This window comes from Varanus komodoensis, unplaced genomic scaffold (assembly GCF_004798865.1).
Source record: "Varanus komodoensis strain SLA01 unplaced genomic scaffold, ASM479886v1 scaffold99, whole genome shotgun sequence".
NCBI lineage: Eukaryota > Metazoa > Chordata > Lepidosauria > Squamata > Varanidae > Varanus > Varanus komodoensis.
Genome location: NW_025336676.1, coordinates 287,310 through 313,943, shown reverse-complemented (window position 1 = coordinate 313,943; position 26,634 = coordinate 287,310). Strand labels below are relative to the sequence as shown.

Sequence of the window (26,634 nt, the reverse complement as noted above, 5' to 3'; positions counted from 1 at the left end):
GAGGGTGCTCACCTTACTCCCCACCCCTCTCTAGGATTTGGTACCCCTCAATCCTGGGGAAGCAGCAAAGGAATGCACCCCCAAACTTTGTCCTTGTGTGCTTTGTAGAGAGCCTGCTGAAATATTGCTGCTATATATTCCCCCCCCCGCCGCCCACCCCACTGCCCCTTCCAAGAAAAGCACATGGGGCAGCTTGAAGAGAAATACCAACCACTTCTTGGGACAAAGCGCACTGTTTGTGCTACAGAACGGTGGCTGCTATGATGGGGAAACCTCATCCAGCTGCCTGGGTGCTCCCTGCCTTGCGCATCTTTACGTTTCCATCAGCCACACTCACCAAAGGCCCGATCTTTGATCCCACAGTGGTGCGGGGGCCACGGTGGGACTGCAGCAGCCTGAATGCCCCCAAGGCAACCCTGTCACACACCTCCTGAAGCTTGCCTCAGCCTTGGCCCTCACTTTTGTCCCCCGCTAACCCATTCTCTGCCCTCCCAGTGTTAAAATTTTGACTGTAAGCTCACTGAAGGCAAGGCCTGTGTCTTTTTTCTCGCTTTGTTGTCTAGTACTGAAGGCATGCTAATAATGGGGCTCCTCCATCCTGGTGCCCTCCAGAAATGCTGGACTGCATTTCCTGGCAGCAGGCCATGCTGGTCCAGAACGGCAGGTGTTGAACTTCCACACCCCTGGAGAACCTATTGTTAGGAGGCTCAAACAGGAGTTTGCCTTCCTTCATAAGGCTGCAACTCTCTGCCCTCCATCCCCATCCCCTTTGTGCCTGTTTCTGCAACCCCCCCTTGCCTTCCCCAAGGGGAAACAGACGCCCCTTGCGGATGTGTAAGGATGTGCCAAGGGATATGCAATGTGCATCACAGCCGCTTTGCATACTGCTGGGTGGTATTCAGAAGGATCACTTGCCTCTTGACTTTAAAATGGGCAGAGTGGTGGTGGAGTGGCAGAGTGACCCCATGAAGAATCTGATCCTTCATTGAGAGGCGTGGGACTGTCCATTCAACCTGTGCACAGAACAGTCAGGATGAGGCAGGTGGCCCTCCCCAGGAGATCACGCATTCCTTCCATGCAGTCAGAGCTGGGCAGAAATCCCAGCCAGGAGACGGTGGGCGAGGCTGGACGGGCATCCTCACCAAGCCCAGCTTGTGGCAACGTGCCTCCCCGCCACTTCTGAGGTCTGAGCCGTTCCTCCTACAGGGCTGGCTCAGCCCCTCTTGCCACCTTGTTGGTGGCCAGCCATGGCTGTGTTTAGTTTCTGTCTGGGGCCTCAGCCCACCGCCACACGCAGCTCCAGGAGGAGACTGCTGAAGGAGGCAAACATTTCCTGTTGCCCAGGAACTGTAGTGCGGCTGCTGCCGTGAGCACTCTCTGGCTGTCTAGGTCAGCTCACACAGGCAGCCCAGCCATGGCAATGTAGAGGAGGGCATGTGCTTTGGTCCTTCCACTCCCTCAGACCCACAAAGAGTGCACGCTGGTGCACTCTTGTTCAGTGGTGTTCAGTGTTCAGCCATTTCGCACGGGATTGGAGCCCCAAGAGCCCCAGGTGCAAAACACTGCGTGGCTGACCTGAACACGTCAGTGCTGCACCCATCAAGGCTGCCATCTGCCAGTGCGTCTTCCCACCGTGTGTGTGGGCTGATGAACGAGGAGAGCCCAGGCCTGCCTGCACAATTGTTTCAGCCCCTGGAAACCTTCCCATTAAGAGTTCTGCTTTTTCAACTTGAGAATGGATTGTTATGTAAATATCCTGCCCAAGCAAAATTAGTGGGGCATTGTTTTAAGTTGCCACTCAACCAGTTGTTGCAGTGCCTGAGAATCTCTCTCCTCCCCGCCCCCCCCTCTACTTTTTAGGTCAGTAACTCTTCATACTGACCAAGAGCAGGTGAGCATTTCAAGCTGGACTAAGTGGGCTTAAAGCTCTCAGCGAACCCCGCTGGAAAGCGCTGGCTCAAACCCAGACCTAACACAGGAACCCACCCATCCTCACGCTCAGACCACTCTTACCCACAAAGGGGGCCTCTCCTCCATGTGTCTGTCTCCTGTCAAACTGCTCAAATAAAGTCACTCCCAAGAGTACACAAAGAAATTCAGAATCTGCTGCCAAACGTCTAGCCCCAGTGTGAAGACAGACCAGACTGAAAATGTGCAAGGAAGGAAACTCACAGACCCATTCATTGCATAATTGTATGTTAGCACCCCAAGACTTTCCTGTTGGGAGGACAGAGAGCTCTCCAAGTCAGCCTAAAGAAAGCAAGCTTGATTATGTAGTTCTCATTTCAAAAGCAAACTGACTAAACAGGTGCCAAACACCCAGAGCTTACAACTCCATTCCCATGCTGCTGAAAGCAAGCACACGTCTGGCATTTTCATTAGCATGCATGGCTAGCTTTCTACTGGTACTCATGAGAACTAGATTGCTTTGGTGCTTCATTCATTTCTCTTTAAGATAAAAAGCTACCTTACCCCTCCCAGCAACATCCCACTTGACTCACAAAATGGGACCACTGGTGTGGCCACATAGCTGGGCTGTCACCTTGGGGCTCAGGCAGGAAACTCCCCGGGGAACTGACTGGCAGACTGGCCTGCCTCAGAGGGTTCCTATGAAGGTAACAAGGATAGGATTGTGTAATCAGCCTTGGATCCCTTGCAAGAGCAAGCGAAATAAGGAACAAAGTAGGTGGCTGTCTTTCTATGCATGTAAGGTTTAGGTTTGCAGCCTAAATCTCCTTTTGCTGGGGGGGGGGGGGGAGGCAGGGAGTGGTAAGTGGCACTGATCCACGGCTTCACACTGCTGCACCGAGATTCATGCCCCTCCCCCCCACAGCCCCAAACTTTCCCTGTCCTTGGGAGCTGGTGGCAGAGTGTGATCAAAGCTGGAATGTGCTCACACTGCCTGTTTGCAGAGCAGTCGTCTCTTCATCCTGGCGTTTCGCACTTCTGCAATTGCTCTTGGCACACAATTGTCCACTTCTGCATAAAGCATGACCAGCCAAGTGCAACAGCAGATGTCTTCTCTCCGGGACAAGCAAGAGGGCTACACAGGGAGGTCCGAGTCCCTTGCTCATTCCAGAAATCGGAGCAGAATCCACTTAAGTCAGTGCCAACAGAGCTTCTTCTCTTTAGTTTATTTCATGTACAACCCACATTTCCTCCAAGAAAAAGCAGCATACAGAACCATTCCTCCACCTGCCCCCATTTAGACAGAAGGCCCCGCAAGCATTTTCAGCAGCCACAGGGACGTTGCAACTGGCCCAGGCAAGGATCCTCCCCCACTTGGCCTGCTGGCCCACTTGGCCGTCATCCTGTGCTTGGATGTCCTTCTGGGTGCAAAACACTTCCAGCAATGGACTAAGGCATGCAAGTTGGCCACTGTGCAGCTGCGGAGGTTTTGGCACCAGGTGCTTCAGTGGACAGGTTTTTCAAATGATGCTGCCACAGGCTGAGAGCGCACAATTGGGCCGTTTGTTAGCTTCCCCAAAAGGCTTGCTCCTCTTGTAATCAAGAGAAGCTGCAGCTGTGGAAGAACACAGGACGCCTCCCCGCCAGGGCTGAAGCAGTGCAGCCACAGGAGGAGCGGCGGCCCGGAGCCCAGGGAGTGCAAGCGAGCTCCCCACCATCAGGGCCATTCCTGGGTCCCTCAGAACCAGACCCCAGGTGGCAGGTGAGATGCACAGCAACCGCCAAGGCTGTTTGTTTCTCAAACGGCTTTCCCACAGACTGGGAAATGGAGGAGACCATGCAAGTTATACTTCATGGCAAACATAAAACATGCACAGAGCACCATGGAATGCTCTCTGCTCCAACCCAGAGGGGAACAGTGGAAGGACAGGCATGTGAGACCCGTCCAGGAACAAGGGCCACCGCAGTGGAGCTGAGCTCTTGCTGCACTTAAGGCCTCCTCCTAATGCCCCGAGGCCAGGGGTGGAAGTCCGAGAATGGAGCACGGCCACCGAGGTCCTGGGCATCACCACCTCTTCCCACCAGGCAGCCTGAAGCACCCAGTACAGAAAAAACACAAGATGAGCAATGACTGCCAAAGTCTGCAGAACCATTTGCCACCTTCCCACACATGGGCTGGGCCTTCACACCATCGCACAGTCCACGATGGGGGACAGGGAGCTACACAGCAGGTGCACACCTGCAACTCAATGGCCAAACCATGCATCTGAGAGGGTCCCTTGGAGGTAGGAAGCCTGAAAGCCGCCAAACTGCGCCCAGAACCCAGCCCCATGATGCCCTCCTACTCAGACGATTTCTGTGGGTGCAACATGATATTGGCCAGGAAACAGACAGAAAGCCAGTGCATGAACCAAACTCCTTGGTCCCAGTTTCTTTTTAGTAGCTACAACTCTTTAGTCTGGCACAGAAAAAAGTCAACACAAAGTGCTGGAAGAGGTGTGGGAGTCTAAGACTGCAAGAAGTCAAAGATGGGTTGAGCATGGGACTCCAGGCCCTTAGGAACCCCTGCCCCCTTCCTCTTTTCCAAAGATGAATTTTGAGTTTCCAGAGGCCAGTGCAAGGGCCACAAAGCACACCCAGCCTAAAAGCACACCAAAAGGGGCCATGAAGACACGTGAGGGAAGCCTTGGTTGGGGGGCCATGGGAAGGAACCTGAAAAGGGAGTGACCCCCATGAGCATCCCAGCTAGGGCTGGGCACACCGAGCTTCCAGGAAACACGGAATGCTGGGCAGAACGTTGGGGATGACCCCATTCAGTCATCCCTTTAGGACAGGGAGGTTCCTGCTAAGGGGCGAGAGGTGCTGCAACCTTTTGCTGAAGGTTTTAAAGATAATCTCAAGCTTGGTCTTAAGCATTTCAGCTGCTGGATTTCCCCCTTGTGACACTAGCTGGAAGGCAGAATAGTGGATACAGCGAAGCTTCACGCACAGAAACGCTTCTTCCCTAGCAACTCCCTGAATCATGACTGTTCCAAGACTGACCACCAAGCCCAGTTCAGCAGCTCGGAGAGGAACGAAGGTTTCCATACTGTGTCTTCTGCAGCAGGTTCAGATCCTCTCCACTGACTGGGCCAGGAAAGCTCGTGGTGGGGGAGGACAAGATGCACAGAAATCAAACCTTTGGTCACAAGAACACCCCCCCCCACCCCCAGTGAAGCAGACTGGGGAAGAGGAAGAAACTGGGAGCTGAGTGTTGTGAACAAGCACATTTTGGCTTCACCCGGAGAGAATGACAAAGCAGTACAGCGGCTAGTGTGAGTGAGAGGCTCCAGCTGCGAACCCCAATGTCTCTAACAGTGCTGGAGCTCCAGGAAGCCATTCCGTGTTGACGCTGCTGGGCCAAATGGAACAAGGCACAGCACCTACATACTGATCTAAATCAGCCTTTCTTTGGAACTGCGAGGACTGGAATCTTGCCTTATCTTTAGCAAAAGGGTGGTAGCTCAGTAGGAGAGATCTTGCTTTGCTTGCGGCACATCAAGGCAGGGCTTGGGCTGATCCAAGAGCTGGAGGTACCACTGTCAGTCAGTGATGTGTGAGGATTATTCTTGGTGTTGGCTACAGAGCAGTACTTACTTCAAGCTTACAGCTGAGAGAGAGAGAGAAAGGACAAGAGATATGCAATGTGAAAAAAGCATGGATAAAGATTTTTCTTCTTTTAGATTGGAGACTGATGAAGCAATGGAACTTCTGAGGTGGAAGGAGATTCCTGAAAGCATGAGACACAATACAAGGAAGGGGAGAAGGGATGAAGTTTAAGATGACATGGAATAATCAGCTCAAGCTCCGATAACCCAGGTTGAGGCTAAATGTCAAGAAGTTTCCTCACTGTCAGAGCAATACGACAGTGGAACCAGTTGTCTGGAGAGGTCATGGGCACTCCCAGACTACAGACATCCAAAAAGAAACTGGACAGCCACTTGAGTGGATGAATGGGTGCCCTGCACCCACAGGAGGATGGACTCGATGGCCATCTTGGCCCCTTCCAAATCTACTATTCTACAACTCTATGAAGACAGGATACAGAAAGATAGAAGAGAGGATCAAGGAGGAAGAGAATTAGAAGACTGAAACAGAAAAGGAAGGTTTATAGCAGATATGAGGAGTATCCAGGGGGGCTGTGGCAAGGCGACCTCAGCAACACAGGGGTCTCTCTGGATTGGAAAAGAGGAAAGCGCCATCCAAGAAGAGAAGCCATCCCAGATACCAAGTGAAAGAGCCTGGCTGGCTTTGGCTGAGGGTTTGGCTCCTGAAAGAGAAGCCATGCTGTTTCAGTTGCACCAAGCTCTACCAGATTTAACATCTTTCAGGGAAAAGCTGCAGCAGGTGGCCCCATCTGAGGGGTGGAGCTTCTGCCACTGAAACACAGTAAGGAGACTGTGAGGGAAGCACAGCAGGAAAATTCCAGGAGCCATGAGAGCCATCACTGCTGGGACACAAGGAGGGCCACACTTTCCTTCAAGTCTACAGGGAAAAAAGGGGGCGTGCGGGGGGAAGGGTTCCATCAGCACAGTTGGCAACCACAGCCCAGAGCACCTGTCCACACAGCGCAAACACCTGCTTCCCTGCCGATGCTGGATTCAGTTTGTCCTTGAACCCCACATGCAGAACCACCACAACTGATGAGGGCAGACAGAAGTTATTGGCCAAGTCCCCCTCCCTGGAGATGAAGTTGGATGAAGAATCCCAGTTTTTTTCTTTTTTGAAAAGCTTACTCCCCCCCCATCAAATAAAAGCTCTTCCTTGACACAAGGAAGAGCACCAAAGCAAAGGGGCACAGAAAACTAGGATGCATCTCTGCACAGAAACAATGTGGACATCCTGCCAGAATTCTCCGCCTTTCTGTGCTCACTGCACACTTCAAGCTTGACAGAGAAGCCTCCTTGGTCCTACCTACCAGCTTGTCTTCCACTGCCTGCAAGGTATAGCATGGGTGACATTCAGTGACCCCCTGCCCTGGTGGTACCCCATGGGAGCAGCAGCAGAACTTGGAGGCTGGATCAGGCCCGGGTGCAACAAGCCCTGTCTGCCATTCACACAGTGGCCAGCCAGCCGCCCACCGAGCCCACCAGCAGGTCCCAAGGGCAGCAATGGCAGGCTCCTGCCCACGTCCCCAGACACTGCTGTGCACCAGCGTGCCACCTCTCATCCTGGACCAGATCTGTAGCCCTTGGGCTAGTTGCCACTGCTAGCCTTCTCTTTCAGGAAGCTTTTCTTAAAGTCCTACTAATCCATCCAAAATGGTTCCCATCACAGAATCTTGTGGAAGGGAATGCCACTGTTCAATTCCAGGGTGCAAGCAGTCCTCCCTTTGATCTGGATCTCTCACACTCAACTCCACAAGATGGCCCTCGAATCTTGAATGCCAGAAAGCCAAACCCCGTGTGGAAAGCCACCCCGGAAAGCTCCTCGTTGGAAAGACACAAGGAAGTGCCTTCGGGTGCCGGGAGGAGCTGCAGCTGCCTGCCCCTGCATGGCTGCTTCCGGGAGGGTGCAGGCACAAAGCCCTGCCCCGAACTGCCCGGGTGCCAGCCTGAGTGGGCAGAAGCACTGCGAGCAAGCCAGACCTGCGGTCAGGGACAGGCCTGTGCCTACACACCTCGCAACCTGAAATCTGTTTGTGAGGCAAGGGGGGGTCTGCTCAGATGCAATAAGGAAGGGGGACCTTCTGCCAGCACTAAGGTGGAAAGTGGGAGTCCAAGCAAGACTTGTAGGTAATATACACAAGCTGCACCATTTTCTGGTGGGAAACGACTACAAGTTCCGAGCATGCAGGATCCATCCACTTAACAGGGCCAGGCAGGAGCACTGCATAATGGGACGTGTAGTCTTGGAAGCAGCCACACCAGGTATTAAATAAGGAGTGTGTGCCCCTCAGGATGCAGGACAAGCAGACGTCTTTGGCAGGAGAAGGGCTGGCCCTGAGCTCCTCCAGGCACCCACAGGGGCTCATAGGAGCATCGTTAGCGGATGGTGCAGTCCCCTTCCCCGCTCTGCGACTTCTCCAGCTCAACAGATCGAACCAGCTCCTGCACAAACTTCATCTCCGAGGCCACCTGCTTGGCCAGGGCCTCAAAGCGGTTCTCCAGCTTCCGATATCGCCGCTTCAGCCCATTGGCAGCCAGCGTGGCACCCCTGGCCTCCTCCTGGGTCAGCCGCTTGAGGGCCTCCGTCTTCTGCATCTCCTGCCGGATCTGACGGAGGTCCTGGCTGATGGCCTCGTTCTCCTCTTTGTACCACAGCTCCTTCTCCTCATAGATGGACCGCAAGGCCTCAATGTCCTCCTGGAAGGACTTCTTGCTCCGCTGCAGCTCCCGCAGGCTCTCCTCAGCCACCGCCACCTCCTCCATGACTTTGGAGAAGCGCTCAAAGTTGATGTAGGTGTTGTTGGGGGGCATGCTTGAATGGGACTTGATGGTGTATTCTTTGAGCCGCGTCGTTTTGAGGCGTCGGCGCTCAGGCTTCTTGCCGCTGTCTTCATTCCGGACATTCCGTCGCTTGATCACCTACAAGGAGAACAAAGGTGGGAAGTGAGGAAGAGTCTCAGAAAAAGGTAGATACAGTCCTCTCCCTCCTTCTGCCCTAGCCATACACCCCACGTTTTTAGTTCAGCAATTTGCATTATTCTTCCTGGAGTTCCACAACCTCACACACCACACATTGCCAGGCAAGGAGGCAGAGACAAAACAGGATTCCACCTCCTGAAGCGGGAAGGCAGAGGTGCGTGAGCTGCTTCTGAGCTCGCCACAGAGAGAAGTACAGAGAGAAGTGCTGCAAGTAGGATCGCCCACCGGCATCCCAAAGAAGTGGCGTCCCACCTGCCAGGTTTTTTTTCTGATGCAGATCAGGCCATGCAAAGGACAAAGGGAGAGGCCTAAGTGTGGCACAGTCCCTCCAAGCACCCTCTTCCCTCAGGCCTCCAGCCCTTGCCAGTATCCCCCAGTAACAACAGAAGTGCAAGAAAGGGAGAAGGAGATGCTCAAACATGTCCTCATTTGCTGGCTGCCTGCTGAGATGATCAAATTCCCCTTCTACCTCTACTACAACTACCCTGGAGTGAAGGCCTCTAGTCACACTGGGGCCAGCATCTCTCTGGAAAAGTATCATCCAGTGGGAGGTGTCCAGGAGAAATGAGAGTGCTTACACACGGCAAGCAAATCATTGTTCAGAGAGATGGTAACTGAAGTTTTAAGAACCAGTGCCTGAGTTTGGTTGTTTTCCTCTTCCATCCCCATTCCTTTTTCCTTGTGTGTTGTTTTTCCAGGCGCAACCCTGAAAAGACTGAGGCGGAGAAAATGGCAGAACTTGTCTCCTGCCTTGATATGTTGGCGACATACAGGTATGTGAGGGGATGTCACATGCAGATGGGTAGAGACCTGTTCTCCCCTGCAGAGGAAGGCAGAACACGCTCCAACGGAGCAAAGCTCAGGGAGCCAAGGTTCCATTTGGATGTCAGGAAGCACTTCCTGACAGTTAGGACCCCGAGGGTGTGGAATGGGCTTCCCCGGGAGGTGGTTGAGGCCCCATCGGTGCAGGTGTTCAAGGATAGGCTGGACGTCCACATGGTGGGCATGTTGTGGGCATGTCGTGAGCGGAGCCGACTAGATGGCCCAGGAGGCCCCTTCTGACTCGCTCTGTTTTCTATGTTTCTTTCTATGTTGATATGCATGGAGTTCCCACTTAGCCTGCAATTCTTCTCAGACTTCAGTCTGGGAGACCTGCTGTGCCTGGCAAAAAAGAAAAAGTGAAATAAAACAAGCGATGTTTGGAACTGCTTTGTTTTTACCTTAATCCATGGATGCTCAAGGCTCTGCTCAATCGTCATTCGTTTCCTACAACATAGAAGGGCAGCGATCAGCTCTGACCGTGCTGGCCGCGGATTCTCAAGGGTTGTCCCGCACACAAGAAGCGCATGGTCCCCGTCTCACACTTGCTGCAGCAAGGCTGTGGCAGAGCCACCTGCTGACACTCGCCTGTGCCTCCTGCTCAGAGCAAGCACCAGCTTTCCAGGTCTGTGCTCACTATACCTGCAATTGCTAAGTTCTGCATCATAAAAGTTACAAACTGCATCGAACACAAATCATACAAGACAAACTGGTTTTGCGTCTGACTCATCTAGTCTACTTTCTGCTAGCTGTTGGGAGAGGCAAGGCAGTTCTAGAAGGCCTTGCATGATAAGCCAACAGGCAATAAAACACCTTATTATTTATTTATTTATATGACATCCTGTCGCAAAAGCCTCAGGACGGCTTACAAAAAGAAATAACAAAGTATAACATAAATAAATTCCCAACCCACACTGGCTGCAGTTAAAAACATAGAAAAGACACTATTAAAACTTATTAAAATATTGCTGGAATAAAAAGGTCTTAACCTGGCGCCAAAAAACAAAAAAAGACGGTGCCAGGTGGACCTCTCTGGGGAGCGCATTCCATAGCTGGGGTGCCACCGCAGAGAAAGCCCTCCTCCTGGTACTTTGTCTCCTAATATCTTTCACGGAGGGTTCCCGGAGGAGGGCCTCTGCTGCCAATCTCAGGGGGTGGGAGGGCAAATATGGAAGAAGGCGTTCCTTTAGGTATCCAGGTCCCAAGCCGTTTCCTTCCTCAGGAAACATCCAGATCTCCTCATTCTAGTCTGTCCTGAAATTCCAGAAGATCTGGGAAATTCCCAAAGTGTTCAGCTAGAGCAGCAGAGCAATGGCTAAAGCTAGAATTCCCAAGTTTACATCCTGCTTCAGCAGTCTTGGGAGAGCGCCTCTCTCAACCACAGTTCACCAAACTGCAATGTATGGTACAAGAAGGATTGTTGTATTAAGGATTACAGCTAAATACCAAACATAAAGTGCTTGGAACACTGGAACAGTCTGCCAATGTGAAGTATCATCTTTAGTATTTTATTACTAGCAATCTAAGCGCCTAATTGAGCCAGTTCCCATGAAATCCAGGACAAACAAGAGTGACGGACTATACTGCCTTCCACATAGAAACAGAGCGAGTCAGAAGGGGCCTCCCGGGCCACCTAGTCTGACCCTGACTCCAGCCGGCTCCTCTCATGACATGCCCACCATGTGCATGTCCAGCCTGTCTTTGAACACCCTCACGGATGGGGGCCTCATCCACCTCCCGGGGAAACCCAGTCCACACCCTCGGGGTCCCAACTGTCAGGAAGTGCTTCCTGGCATCTAAATGCTCATCTCTATTATTTTCAGTTCACTGAAAGTGTGCAAACTGGGTTAATTCTGGGTTGAATGATCCCTAAACTATCCCAAGTTGTTTCAGTGTTAACAAACACAGGAACATTTCTGGGTTGTTAGCATGACCCCCTCCCAAGAAGTTTGGGCTGTTTGGGGTTGGGCAGCCTAGAGTCAACCCCACAAGAAATCCTAGGTGATGCATGGTTAACCTTGAGGCACAGGTGTGGGTGTGATAACCACAGCTTGGGAAGAGCAGCAGCTGAACCAGAGGGCTGGCGTCTAATGGGGGCAGTTAGTGGCTTTTTCCCGGGCCATCACACACCACCAACTGGAGCCCAGGCAAAGTAGGCAGATGGACCATCAAGGAGAATCAAGGGACCATGAGGCCCTGAGCGCTCGGTAATGATCAAGGGTTCGTTTTCAGTCTCCAAGAACCCCGCACTCACTGTCCTGTTGCTCCGTGCAAGCCTCCTCCATCTTGGGGGTCTAATTCGGAAGGGGCAGGGAAGCCTTTTTACAGTCGGCTGGTCCAACAGCCGGGAGCCAGGAATCCTTGCAGAAGTTCACGCTGAGGTCAACCTGCAGAGGCCAGTGGGCCCCTGGCCGCCCCTGCACAGAACAAAACCCCTGTGTCTCTGGGGCACCTGAACACTGGATGCAGAGAGGGCAACTGCAGGAGGAGGGACAGCCCTTCTCTCCTCCTTCTGAGCTTCCTGGAGGTGCTGGGTTCAACCCCACAAGATTTATCCCAAAGTACATTTTCTAACCAATTCCTACCCTGCCCCCACAAAAAAAGAATCTTCACCCCCATAAAACAGTAGGAGGGAACAGAAAGAGCCCCAAGGACACAGCTCCCAGTGCCATCGCTCAGCTCCACTAAATCTTCTCAAGATTTGGTCACCACGGCCCCACCCTGCACTCCCTCCACCCCACAACTCTCATACTTGGGATCTTTGACCAGCAGGCGCCGAATGAAGTCCTTGGCTAGTTCACTGGTGTTGCTGAAATACTCTTCATCAAAGTCGTAGTTCACAGCAGAGATATTGGTCAAAGTCTCCTGCTTCGTTTCACCCAGGAAAGGTGATGCGCCGCTCAGGCTGCAGGTGAAAAGGACAGAACCACACGCAATCGGAGTCACAGCCATGGCCCGCCACTCTCGCACCTGCAACAGCAGGGCAGCCCCACAGCTCACTCAGACAACCTGTTCCTCAGCTCGAAGGTCTCTGTGCTCCTTAGCCAGAGCCACCCACACTGCACTCTTTCCTCCAGACTGTCTCCCTGCTCTCAGCCACTTTTCCCACCTCTCCTGCCATCCTCAGGCATTGCAGCTACACAGCCTGCCTGCTGCATGACTCCAGTCCCATAAGCTGCAGCCTGCAACTCAGTCATCCTGCACAGAAACCCCAAACTGGGGTAAAAAAAGCTAAGGAAAGTTTGGCAAGCCAGGACCCAAATCAGGCTCCCCGGAGGGCTCACTCCCTTCCTACCAATTGTTGGCAATTCCCTGGCTTCTGTGCGCTCTCCTTGCACTCCCAACGCTCGAAAGAGTCCTTTGAAAGTTGCACTCAAAAGCTTGGAGATGACAGATGCTGGCAACATTTGCATTCTGGATCTGCCCCACCAGCGGTCCTGCCCACCACTGCAGCACAAATGGGATTTGGTGCTCCAGCTGAGAAACATTCAGCAGCTCCACCAGCACCCTTCCCTGAGCCCAAAGCCACCCACTTCTCAACCTCAAAGAATGCAGGCTGGTTCTTCCAGCAAACCCCGTGCAGAAAGCCTTTACTCCAAAATACTCACAGGATGTAGGTAATGACTCCAATGCTCCTAGGAGGGGGGAAAAGGAGATGATCAAGGCCCTTGCAGCACTTGGTCCACACACAGAACCCCCCAGGCCTCTGCAGCCCAGCCTGGGCTCTCCAGGCCCTTGGCTGGCGTGGCCCAGCCCAGCTCACCTAGCACAAATGCTTCGGCCTATTTGGTGAGGAAGGGCCACTTGAGCAGCCTCCAGCACCTTGCTTTACAAAATGGAAGTTACAATTTAGAAAGGCAACGATTTGTGACTTCCTGCTGGCTCTCTTGCAGGAATCCAGACGCTGCACATTCTTCTCCTTCAGCAAACTTGTGAGCATCCTTAGAGCATGGACCTCCCACAACCTTTGCCTCTTCCATAACAGGAAGCTCCTAGCCTCACATATTTGACTTCAAGAATTCAGTAAGAAATCCAGTGCAAGCTCATTTCACTCACCACATGTCAGCCTCCAGGCCCAAAGGTTCATAGTTGACTATTTCTGGAGCTTTTTGCAGGGAGAGAGGGAAGAAACTATCAGTACAAAAAAGCCCACTGAAAGCTGTTCCGTCCATCTATCCTTCCATAACCCTATTCTACTCATTTCATCATTTAAAAAACAAGTATTTCATTAATTTTATAAAACATGAATACATACAACATGAATAAGAACAAGGCAAAACTATTTAACAATAGTCTGCTGTACTAACAGGCCTATTCATTCAAGAAAACAGAAAGATAGCAAATAGCTCCTAATTCACCAAGCACCTCAAATCACATTCAGGCATATAAATTCCATGAATTCCTTTCAGTCTGAGAATTTTTCACAGCGCCTAGAGTGAAGGTGGAGAGCAAATTTCATTTTTATTTTTGTTTGCATGTTCTACAAATTGTTCGTGTCCTCCAGAAATTGTCGCTGCTGTGTTTCTGCTTGTGGGACAGAAGGCATAACCCAACACAGTGGTACCGCACAGTCTAGATGACTCTCACTCTGAATGGTCCAGAGTCTGAACATTAGAACTGAGATGAGATCGCGCCATGGCTTGAACCATGCTCCTAAGTTCAAACTACAAGCAAAGTGAAAAAAATGCAGACACAGTGAAGATGCCATCAGCTGCACACCCACATCGAAAAAAAATACAGAAAAAGACAGGTTGCCACTAACCACCACAAAATGCCCCCATCACTTTGCGCAGATGTGCCCGTCTTTCCTGCCGCTTTCGGAAGCACTTCTGCCATGGCAGTGCGATTACACTCACAAAAGAGGGCTTCCAGAAGCCCTTCTGAAAGCGGCAGGAACGACAGGCACGTCTGCGCAAAGTGATGGGGGGAGTTTTGTGGTGGTTAGTGGCAACCTGTCTTTTTCTGTAATTCAAACACTCACTGTAGTTTTTGATCATACCTCCTATAAAACCTCAAACTTGATTTGTTTCAGGAAGCCGTATTTGCTGCTTAAGTTTATCAAAATGAGTATCTTTTAGGGCCTGGGAACAAATTGATTCACCTTCTATTATTTCTAATGGAAAAAACTGATTAGGACTTTGAATGATTCAGAGTTCAAACAGCCTCCTGAAAGGAGATAAAGTTCAAAGTACGAGGAACCACTTTACATGCTGAGACAAAAAAAGCCCTACATTCCCCTTCACCCCCAGCAGGAAGAACTAGCTTTGCAAATTTTTCTCCTATGCCCATGTCTGTTTTCCTACCAAGTTAGAGTACTTTCTGTTCCTTTTCCAAGGGAAATGCTATTTCCAGGTGTGCAGTGATCCAATAGAAAGCTAGTCATCCAGACCATCCAACCCCTTTTTGCCAGCCTGTCTCCCCTGCAGACACAAGCACACCTTGCCGTCACAGACCCCAAGCTAACTGTCTCTTCCAAACTTCCTCCACCCCCACATACCTACAAACTCTGGGGTGCCAAAGATATTCTTGAACTCGTTTCCTGCTTCAATCTTGTGAGCAATGCCAAAGTCGATCAGCTTGATCCGAGGGCTCGGGACGTTTTTGTCAAGGAGCATGATGTTCTCAGGCTGCAGGGAGGAACCAACGGAGGTGCGTGATCCTCTATGCATGCAGCAAATTAGCGTCTGGTGCAGAGAACTCCTGGCCAGTGGCTCCAGAACACCCATTCTTACCTGCTGACCCATTTTACCAGACACAAAGGCATAACAAAATCCCCCACGGAAGCATGAAGGGGATTTACAGATTCATCTCTGGATTTACAGATTCTTCAGTGAACAGTATAGAAGCATCAGATCTCATGACAACTCCTTTACCCTGGCCATGAGATCTTTAGTGCCACCCAAAGTCATGTCCTCGGAACTATTCCAGCAACCTCATGTGCATGAAGCTCAAGGAAATATTTTCCAAGCTCCCTGTTCAAAGGCAGTTCAGCAACAGAACCGGCTCTTGAGGAAAGCAGGTCTTCCTTCACTGTCAACTTTCTGGCTGTTATGACTCCTGGCAAAGTGTGTGGGGAGAATAACGGAAACAGTGACAAAATACTGGAGGCGTGGGAAGCAGACACTCTGCCTCGATCATCCCCAGCACCAGGAACATGAGCAGGAGGGAGCTGCTGCATGGCTGTCCTGCTCATGGGATTCCCACAAGCAGCTGACTGGCCACTGTGGCAGCTGAAGCCTGGATGACGGGACTTGGGTCAGACCCAGCATGGCTTTTCTGATGCTGTCATGCTGGCAGGCACAGCTTCTCTGTGTAAAGAGTTAATACTCCTTTTATCTGGACTGTGGAAGGAAATGCTTGCAATTTAGAAGCCAAGAGTGTCTCAGAAAAGACTCCAAAAAATGTACAAGGATGTTGATTCCTTGATTAGAATTTAAGAGATAATCCCAAGAAGGCAGCAGGCATGGCTGTGAAGACCATACAGAGTGTGCCAGAGGCGATACCTGTGGAATGGGAGGAGCAACTTGTCACCCTCCAGATGTTTAGGCCTATGACTCCCATGAAACTTCACCACTGATTAGCCTGGCTGCTGGAGGCTGATAGGCTGAAACGAGCTGCCAACCTTGCTCTGAAATATCTATTACTTCTAACCAAACAGGAAGGCAGTCCAGGTCTAGACCAGGGCAACTGGTGTACAAGGCACCAGCTCCCTCTTGCCTGGGCGGGCGCTGGACCTTACCTTGAGGTCAAAATGGGCAATGTGCTTGGAGTGCAGGTAGTGGACCCCATCCAAGATCTGCTTGAGGAACTGGGTGGCCTCCTCCTCCGTCAGTGACTCCTTCTCAGCCAGGAAGTCAAAGAGCTCCCCACCTGAGACCAGCTCCAGAATTAGTACCACGTCCGTCTTGTTCTCAAAGATGTCATGAAGGGTGATGATGTTGGGGTGCTGGATCTCCCGCAGAATGTTCACCTCCCGCTCAATCTCCTCACGGCTCACCCCCCGGCGGCTTGAGGACAGGCGCCGCTTCTTGATAAACTTGGCTGCGTATTCCAGGCCACTCTTCTTCTCTCGGCACTTCCGCACAATTGCAAACTGGCCACTAAGGACAAGAGCAGGAGAGAGGGAGAGGGAGAAAGAGAGGGACACACACATTTATTTATGACTCCACCCCAGGAGTGGAGAGGTGGTCTAAAAAGCATTATACAAATCTCAGAGCAGGCAGCATTCGGGGTGCAGGGCAAAGCACACTTTTAGTCTTGTGGGAATACTGTGGGAGTTTCATGTGTGCTCCTCCATGTTTAGTTTTCACCATTTTGGTTTCATGCTGCTAAGCCCATGTCTGAGCTTTCCCCACAGAAGCATCCGCAGTAGCCCTCCGGCATCCCCGATTGCTCCACTGCACCAGCACCCAGGCATTTTTTATAAAATTTTATAAAAAAGGTTTCCATATAAGGCTGGACTACAAAAAGGAGACTAATAAAAAGGAATGATACCTTGGCTTAAAAATAAATAAAAAATTTCCCTCTGCTTTTCTCACCAGCTCCTGGAACCCTCACCTGGGAGTACACAGTACATGCAGGAGGTGTCATGGGATCCTGCAACCTCCAGGTAATTGGATCTGTTTGGTTAGAATTGTTAGGATCTGTTTGAGAGCCAGCGTGGAGTCATGGTTGAGAGAGGCTGGGACTCGGGCAATCCAGGTTCTTGCCCCCACTCAGCCCTGGAGCCAACCAGGTGACTTGGGCCAGTTACAGACTCTCAGCCAAAGGTGCCTCACAGGGTGTTTGTTGTGAGCATAAGACTGAGAGGAGTATTATACACATCACCTTGAGTTCCTGGGAAGGAAGAATGTAATAAATGAATAAAGAGTAATGGCAATTTAGTCTTGGGACATGAGTCTTTGCAGGGAATAAATAATAAATAAATAAATAAATAAAATATCAAGTGTAGAATGCCAAAGGGGTTCTACCTGCCCTGAAGCTTCAGGCCAGAGAAGGCTTTTAAGTCAAGTATAAATCTCACTCCTCAACAAAGCCAGATGTGCAACTTGCTTTATTATGTGCCATCAAGTCATCTTTGACCCATGGCAATGCTAGGAATGAAAGCCTTCAGAATGTCCTGTCCATGGCAGCCCCATTCAGCTTTTCCAAGTTCAAGGCTGCAGATTCCTTGATGCAGTCAATCCATCTCATGCTTGGTCTTTCTTTTCTTCGTCTGCCTTCATCTTTCCCTAGCTTAATTGTCTTCTCCAGTGTCTTGCCTTCTTCTCATGATGTGTCTGAAGTATGACAGTCTTCAGTTTTCTCAGTTTTTGCTTCCAGAGGAAGCTCTGGCTTGACTTGATCCAAAACTTTGTCTTTCTGTTGGTCCAGCGTATTTCCAAAACTCTCCTCCAGCACCATGTTTCACATGCATCTTCTTCCTGTCAACTTTTTTCACTGTCCAGCTCTGACCTCATAGATTGTTATTGGGAATACAAAAGTGCGTGTGATCTTGGCCTTGGCTTCCAGTTGAGTATCTTACACCTGACAATCTTTTCTAGTTCCTTCATTGCTGCCCTTCTAAGTCTCAGTCTTCCTCAAATGCTTTGAATTGATGACAGAGCTGAAGTGTGTGAGATCTCTTGTAATTTCCATTTTTTCATTATTAACAGTAAAGTCTGTAATTCTTCTGAGAACATGATTTTAAGGTTCCATTTAGATGCCAGGAATTCCTTCCTGACGGTTAGGACCCCAAGGGTCTGGAATGGGCTTCCACAGGAGGTGGTTGAGGCCCCATCGGTGAGGGTGTTCAAGAATAGGGTAGACATGCACATGGTGGGCACGTTGTGAGCGGAGCCGACTGGAGCCGGGGTCAGACTAGATGGCCCAGAAGATCCCTTCTGACTCGCTCTGTTTCTATGTTTCTATGATACTTGTTTTCTTAAAAGTCAGCTGCAGTCCTACTTTAGGCTTTGCTTTGGGGGAGCAACAGTTTGATATTTCTTCCCCAGCCATCCCCTTTGTTCAGAGCTGTCCTGATCAGCACAGACCAATCCTATGAGGTCCCGCACCCAGCTCTTCCTTTAGAAAACTAAGGCAGCAAAACTGACCTTTCGCATTCCTGACACACCTGCCCTCTATGCTGAAAATGCACTTCCTCGTTTCTGCGTGGCAAGAAATGCGAATCCGCCTGTGCCTTTTCTACATAAATTTTCTATGTAAACTTTTAAATAAACCCGCAGGCACCAGGATATTAAACTACAGAGGCTTATTTACATTTTTCAAAAGTGAGGTCATGGTAGCGAGATGCCAGCTTTCCATATAAAGCTGGACTACAAAAAGGAGACTAATAAAAAGGAATGATACCTTGGCTTAAAGACCCCCTCTATGAGGAAATAGTAAATTTTCATACATGCACTGGCTACATAATGGCCTAATTTGCACATAACATTCCTAGTTCATTGAGCCATGGTTTATTAAGCCAGAACAAAATCAGCTGCTCTTATCTCATATTTCACTAGGTTTGATTTTGTACACCTCCTTGTCACCTCCTTCCTTCACATACTAACTTCAGTCTCGCTCTGTTGAAAGCAGAGTTTCCCATTGCATCAGAAAAGAGAGAATGTTTGGTTTATGTTGGTTTATGCTTCATGTAGGTTTCCTAAGCAGAATCAAGCTATGGTTTAAGACTGGTTAATATCCATGTTGGGTTCCTCACAAGGGGAAAAAGGGTGAGATATAATTGTAATTTAATAATAGTAACAATAATAATCAAGTTAATGTTCCCTTGCCTTCTCCCTTCATAAACCAATTCCAGCCTGGCCTGCTTACACTGGAATTCCCCATAACATTGCTAACAGAAGATTCCAGCTAAAAACAGTTGATCAACCAAGATCCTAAACCACAGATTGATCCTAAATTTTAAAAAACTATAACTTTTAAGAACCTAGAGCTTGAAGCTTTAACTTGGGAGTCTTGCACTGGGCAGGAAGCCCATGAACTTGTTAGCCACTTCCAATTTTACTATTCAATGATTCTAACTCAGTAAACTTGACATTAAACTGAAGTTGCCCAGTTCAGACATGATGTGGAACCCTGCTTTAAATAGACAAGGGCTAATGTTCCAAGGCTGATACTCAAAGAGCGGGAAGTATGTGAGTCTCATGTTCACTCCAAACTTAACAAACCATGATTAGGAATGCTGGGTTGGTAAAGAACTGTTATGTTTGAACCATCTCCCTTTGTACACGGAGTTTAAGGAATATTGGCACATTTCCAAGATTTTGACTGCAATCAAAGTCTCAGAAAAGCCACCCTCATTGCCACCCTCAAAGAGATACAGTGCATCCTGCAAAGGAACCCATTCAGCTGAATCTAAAATACAGAATTGCCTTATGAAGGAGGACTGCAGTCCCCCGGCCCATTCCTTGTAGGACTTTCAGACAGTCCCAGGCAAGTCACTTCCCCACTGTGTTCTGTGGGATTCTGTGGGATGTACCTCCCACAGAAGCAAAGATAAGTAGGCGCAGGCTGCCAGTCTTCCTTCAATGGTAGCTCAAAGCACCAAGCACCCACCCCCCTCATGCAGAGCTCAGCAACAGGGCAGCTGGGCAAGGCTCTTGCATTCCATGCAAAACCAAAGCTGCAACACACATAATTACGAAGCCCAAGATGAGAACTGTGGTAGCCACAGGCTCCCTTTGCATGCCCATAGGGAACTGTGGCACTTCTGCTGTCAGACCAGAATGATTCAGAGGAAACTGGGTGTGGAACAGCTTTTGCAATTGACTTATGTGTCAATCATACCTTAGTATTTCAACTGGTGCTGGAAGGCTACCCTACTTGTAAAATTTTCGTGTGAAATTAGGGACACTTAAGAGAAATTGCCTGAGAATCACATAATGCTATATTAATACATCTATAGCCAGAAATCTGGCAGTTAGTTGACGCTAATGTCTGAAATTTAGCCCCGTCTTGCCAACCATGTTTTAGGCTTCCATGTTCATGCTCAGTCCTTTGGCTTCCTTAACTCATTAAACTGCACAGCCCCAGGGCATCAAGACTTTTAACTTATCTAAACATTCAAGTTTCATTACAGATGCTGAACATTGTTTATGAACATTCTGTTGTGATAGCTTCCCGTCCCACCCAAGCAGATGGAATGTTTATGGATACTCCGTGGCATCACAGCAGCTTAAGTCAATCGCTGCAGGAAGCTGATAGGCAACAGCTTGCTCTTAATATATACAATCACATCTCTATGTTCACCATATTCAAATATACAAGGATCCTAGATATTTCAGATTTTTGATAGCTAGCAGTTGCAGGAAAAATAGTTTTGATGAAGTACTGGCTCACCTGCCCAGCTCCTCCTCCATCTCATAGTGGTCTTCCACATTTTCCTGCCGGAAGGTGGACATGGCTTCCACAAGGAACAAGGCACGTCTCCTCCACAATTTCTGCTCTTCCTGGTGCCAAACCAGTAGCCAGAACGAAGGCTGCACTCAATGCCAAAGGAGTTGATAAGGTGCTGCTAAAACACAGGGGAAAACAGTATATCCCACACGGTGATCTTCTTTCCATCAAACCCCACTTCTTTACCCCTCCCCCACTCAACCCATAACCCCAGATTGTGCCTTGGCTGACAACAACTCATCTTAACCAGAAATCTGTCCAAATATTAATATCACCAGTAACACCTAGCTTTCCAAGGACTTCCTGCCGATCCAGCAACACTTTCTTCCCAACCCTCAACAATCCACACCTTCCCCAGATCTTTTTCAGTTCCTTCAGCTATTACCTTTCAGAGCAACCCTCCCAATCCCGTGCAGCATCCTCCCCCAATATGTTAATCTTTCATGTCTTCTTCCCTCACCCCTTTGGAGCACCCCTCCAAGTTCATCTACTTGCACTCGGGCCTTTACCTCTGCGATAAGCCTCTTCATAGCACCCCATTCCCACCAGATGGCCCCCTGAAGCTTTGCCCCTCTCCAGCCCCATCCCATAACCATGTCCTTTGCAGGTTCACAACACCTGCTTCAAACACGTCAGGCATCGAGGCCTTCAACCCTGCACACCTTTTCCTCACTAGCATCACTCTCCACCTAATGGCCCCTTTCTTCAACTCCTCCTAGCCCTGCCCCACTGACTTTGCTCCCACATCACTTCTTGCAACTACAAATTCAAACCTGAGCCTCCGCCAACTAGCTTCAGCATACCCCACAACAGGCATTACCCCCTTTTCACCTACTTACCTCCTCATCCCCAACTGCAGTTCCAAAAAGCTTCCAAAAGATGCTCCCCTATACTTCCCAATCCCTATTACCCTTTCCCCTCTCAGACCTCCCACATCTTTACAGCACCCAAAATATTCTGTCTCCTATACCCAATTTCCAGCCCCTCAAAAAAACTGCCCCTTCTCTTTCAAAGCCTCCCTCCTATCCTCACATTCCCCCAAACTAGCCTTGCAGAATCCTAACCCCATAAAACCTGTCCAACACAGGTCACCCAATATTTTCCCAACCCCCCCATTCTTTACACTCTCGCTCCTTCCCCTCAACCCCTCCCATAATCCTCTGCACCAGCTCTACTGCAAGCCTGTCCCACAATCCCCCAGGCCCTCCACCTCACAGGCCCCCACCACAGTGCCCTTGTGCTTCAATGTTTTCAACGGCCCCCATCTCACACACAAAACTTATCACCCATATATACATCCTCACAAACTCTGGACTTCACCCCTTCTCCCAGAGTCCCCAGGCCCCTCACAACCTTCCCATCCCTATACAGCACCCCCATATATACGTGCTCCCACACTCCAGAGTTCCCCCAAGCTCCCCAGGCCGCTCACAAGACCCTCCACTCTCCCTCTCAGCCCCCCACTGTGACCCCCTCCTTCACGGGGCACCACGTGCCAATCGCCAGCCCCACAAGGAAGCCCAGACTTCCCCACCCCCCCACACAAACTTCCACCCTACAACTTCGCCCTTAAAGCCCCAAGAAGACGCACCGCCCCTGCGCGCACCCCAGTTTCCCGCTCAACGAGCAGGCCCCACGCGCGCTTAAAACGGAAAGCGCTCCCCCCCAGCGCACTGGCCTCCCCCTTCGCCCACCTCAGACGCCTGGGAGGGGCGACGCGCGTGCCCGAGAGAATGCAACCCGCATTCCGACACTGCCTTCGCCACCTCCCCCGCCCGCCTCCCATTGGCTGAGGCGCGAGGTGACGTCACTCTCCGCAACGTTCCACCACCTCTCCCGCAGGCTCGGGCGAGGCCGAGAGCATGACGTCCCCAGCTGTTTTCTGTGGCTTTCCTTCGGGAGGAGGCATTCCCCGCCCCGGCGCCCTGTTTCCAGCGGGGTGGGTGGTCAGAGGCTGCTTCCCGTTTCCCGTGGGGGATCTCTCAAGTCTGTATCTTTATTTAAAGTTGCAGTGGCATAGCGGTGAGGAGTTCGGCCTGGGGGGGCCCGGGTTTGAGTTCCAGTCGGCTTAAACTACCTCGCTAGGTTGTTGAGAGAATTAAATAGCGAGGAGGAGAATCTTGGCAGCCGCCTTGGGTTCTCTGCAGGGGAAAATGGGCTTCCAGACACATACTTTGGCACCCTAACCCTCTGCCCCTCTAGGTTTTCATTTTATTTCTGAAGGAATTTTTATTATGATTTGTTTCAAGTTGGCACGCAGCAAAGCAAAAAGGCACAATCTTTATTTGGGCTCAAGAGTTTGTTTGTTTTGGGACTCATTGCCTCCCACCTCAACTTTTCGTTCTGGGCAAGTCACTTTTTCTGTCATCCTCATCACTTTGCCTTTAGGGGGCAGGAGGAGTGGTGGCCATTTTGTGAGAGCGCCCCTGACATCATTTCATTGAAACAAAGAGTCAGGAGGAGTCTATGGGACCATCTAGTCTGTCCCCAGCTTCACTCATGTAATATTCACAAAAAATTAGGTCCAGAATCTAACCTTTCCTGGTTGTACCGCTGATACTGCCTCTATATGGAGATTTCACAATTAGATATGCTCTGAATTGCATGAAACGGCCCTTTATTATACTTTGGCACACCCTTTTTCCTGCAAGAGACCTGAAGGGCAGGCCAGAGTCCATCAGTTCCCATATGACCATACCTGGGCTTAGGTAGGAGGTGGTTCCCTTACCCGGTGCTAACACTTGTTTACATTCCTTCAAAGGCTGATAAAAGGGTGGGATTTTTTCCCCCCATGGGAGGTCCATTTTGCCTATCTTGTGCATGGAAACCCTTTTATGCAGAATAAAGCTTTTACCACTTCACATGCCTGGAGTGCTTGATTGACTAATGCACACACCAGGACCAAATTCCTCTTTTGTGGACAACAAACCCAAAGTGGCTTACATAATTCTATTTTATCCTCAGAACCACCTGTGGTCACTTTGCATCAAAGGCTGGCCCAAAGTTACTCAGGCAACTTTTTCCTTTTCCCTACCCATAACTTTTTGTCTACCATGTCTTTATGTTTTATTGTAAGCTTGTGGCTTGTTTATTGATTAATGGAAACTCACAGAATCTTCAGGAGTGGGATAAAATACTTTAACCAATATCCAGTTGTAGACTGCCTCTGATCATGGAGGCTCCATTCATTTTCCGCAGCTAATAACCCACCAGATTTCTCCTCCCTAAATTCTAGCCTTCACTGCATCTGATGAGAAGATACACTCTTACCTTTTTAACCCAGAGTTTAGGGCTGTGGGACAAGGCAGAAAATGGGTGGAGGTACATTGATTATTCAGGGGAAGCTCCTTCCAAACACAGAAGTTCCATTTCCCTGGACAGTTTGGTTGATGGCTCCATAGGAATACAAAAGCAGCCCCCTTGACTTAGACCAGCAGTCCCCCAAGCGTCTTTCAGCCAAAGGGCCCAAGTCCAGTTTGGAGCAGCTCTCAAGGTTGCATTCCAAAGATGGGTGAGGTTAAAATACAGAAAAGCCTCCTTAGCATCTGTGTAATTCATGGTTGCTCTCAAGGACCCTCTAGTAGCTGAGCCTGTCTGACATCAGTCCCTGGGAAAATTGTAAAGATCACACAGCGCCCACCTGCAAGCACCTTGAAAACAATGCGGTGATTACAGGTCATCATGGATTCTGCAAGAGCAAATCCTGATCAGACCAAATGTTGATCAGTTAACCTTCCTGGTCAACAGTGGGAATGTTTTGGGCATAAAGTAACTTGGCTTCTGAAGTCGTCTGACAGTTGGGCTGGACTGAACAACCATCAGGGGGATCCACAGAATGCTCCTCCATAGCATCTTCTCTGGAATCTCTTGATCATCCAAGTGTGTAGGATGTGGAAATAATGGGATACAGTTCCAGGAAGCCAGACTGCAGCTGGACATCACAGCTGGACATCACCTCCCCACTTTTTGAGCAATACAACCATGGAACCAGAGACCTTGTGAGATTATGGGGTCTCCCCTTCAAGATGCAGCTGGACAGCCACCTAGAAGGGATGCTTGAACTTTAATTCCTGCAATGGGCAGAAGGCTAGACCTGATGGCCTTTTGCATCCTCCCAAGTTCTGTGATTTTGGTCATACAAAATGGCAAAGGAATTGCACAAAGCCAGGAAATTGTGTCCCCCACCCCCACCCCACCCCAACAGCACTGGGGTGAGACTGGGGAAGTGTACTCTACCAAAAATAAATCTTCTGTTACAATGTGTGTGGGTACTTTAACATGGAGGGGAATGTAAAGCTCAAAGATGCACATGAAACTCTTTTGAAAACCAACATTTTCTACACATGGTAGGAAAAACAATGGAAAGGCTCATAAGAGAGAGAGATCTAGTGTTTCTAGATAGGGAAGGGAGGCTGGCAGCCACACAACACGGCTTCCACAAAAACAGGTCCTGCCAGACAAACCTTGTGGAATTCTATGACAAGGTTTCGAGATGGCTGGATGGAGGGGATGTGGTATACCTGGATTTCAGCAAGGCCTTTGACAAAGTGCCCCATGATATCCTGGTGGAGAAACTGAGTTTTGGGATACACCAACGCACTGCCCAGTGGATTAGGGCATGGTTGACTGACCAAAAGCAGAGGATAACCATTAGCAGGGAATCATCGGGATGGTGGCCAGTGACAAGAGGGGTTCCCCAGGGCTCTGTCCTGGGGCCGATCCTGTTTAATCTTTTCATTAACGACATGGAAGAAGGGGTGAACAGTCTGCTGGTCACATTCGCAGACACTAAAACTGGGGCAGCGGCCACAACTGAGAAGCAGGAACTCCAGATCCAAAAGGATCTGGACAGAGTATGGAAGTGGGCAGGAGACAACAGGATGGCGTTCAATGTGGGTAAGTACAAGGTCTTGCACTTGGAGCACAGGAATAGGTGTCATAAGTACAGGTTAGGTGATAAATGGCTGGAGAGCAGCACTTGCGAAAAGGACCTCGGGGTGCTGGTCGCCTGCAGGCTGAACATGAGTCAGCCGTGTGATGCGGTGGTCAAGAGGGCGAACGCCACCCTTGGTTGCATAGTCAGAAGTATGGCTTCTAGATCAAGAGAGGTTTTACTACCACTCTATATGACTCTGGTGCGCCCGCAACTGGAGTATTGTGCTCAGTTCTGGGCCCCTCATTACAAAAAGGATATGGCCAGGTAAGAATCAGTGCAGCGTAGGACCACAAGGCTGGTGGCTGGTTTGCAGGGGATGCCGTGAGGCGAGACTGAGGGAACTGGGTCTCTTCAGCCTGGAGGAGACTGAGGGGATCTGTTGGCGACATACAGGTATGTGAGGGGGTGTCACACGGAGGTGGGTAGAGACCTGTTCTCCTCTGCAGAGGAAGGCAGGATGTGCTCCAACGCAGCAAAGCTCAGGGAGCCAAGGTTCCATTTGGATGCCAGGAAGCACTTCCTGACAGTTAGGACCCCGAGGGTATGGAATGGGCTTCCACGGGAGGCCCCATCAGAGCGGGTGTTCAAAGATAGGCTGGACATGCACATGGTGGGCTGGCTGGAGCCAAGGGTCAGACTAGATGGGCCGGGAGGCCCCTTCTGACTCGCAGTTTCTGTTTCTATGTTACACGCCTACGGAGCCCTCCCCTTTGTGTTTCTCAAGGCCTGACAGCTCTAAAGACATTCAACACAAACAGGAAGCCTGATCAATCATCTTATTAAATTTATTATTCCAGTGGTACTAATACATTATTTGCACAATGACACCCATGAGCAGAAAACGTCCAGGCCTTCTAGCTATCACCCAATTTTGAAAACACCCCCTTCCTGGGACAAAACCCCAGATCATGCCATCATGTCTAATCCAACATTTTGCAGAACAGAGTC

At 50.0% G+C, this 26,634-nt stretch overlaps 1 protein-coding gene across 3 annotated transcripts; it reads right to left on the bottom strand.

The window, feature by feature from the left end:
- Nucleotides 1–3,119: 3,119 nt before the first annotated feature.
- DAPK3 (death associated protein kinase 3) lies at nt 3,120–22,528 on the bottom strand. Of its 3 annotated transcripts, none has more exons than XM_044419087.1 (9): nt 22,445–22,528; nt 20,694–20,868; nt 16,093–16,453; nt 14,851–14,980; nt 13,410–13,458; nt 12,962–12,988; nt 12,106–12,258; nt 9,755–9,800; nt 3,120–8,474 (listed from the first exon to the last, which is right to left on the bottom strand). In XM_044419087.1, exons 2-9 carry the CDS (start codon nt 20,753–20,755, stop codon nt 7,932–7,934), a joined length of 1,371 nt encoding a protein of 456 aa, XP_044275022.1. In that variant the 5' UTR covers nt 20,756–20,868; nt 22,445–22,528; the 3' UTR covers nt 3,120–7,931. The 3 variants fall into 3 exon arrangements, with proteins under 3 accessions (XP_044275022.1, XP_044275024.1, XP_044275023.1); XM_044419089.1 differs by having other exon boundaries at nt 20,694–20,865; nt 22,445–22,481; XM_044419088.1 differs by lacking the exon at nt 22,445–22,528 and adding an exon at nt 21,590–21,821.
- Nucleotides 22,529–26,634: the final 4,106 nt, after the last annotated feature.

Excerpts from the sequence above, each read along its gene's own strand:
- DAPK3 (XM_044419087.1), bottom strand. The coding sequence starts at position 20,755 with ATGTCCACCTTCCGGCAGGAAAATGTGGAAGACCACTATGAGATGGAG. Across the intron at positions 13,459-14,850 it reads TGGCACCCCAGAGTTTGTAG|CTCCAGAAATAGTCAACTAT; the intron begins GTATGTGGGGGT and ends CCCTGCAAAAAG. Across the intron at positions 12,989-13,409 it reads GGCCTGGAGGCTGACATGTG|GAGCATTGGAGTCATTACCT; the intron begins GTGAGTGAAATG and ends CCCCCCTCCTAG.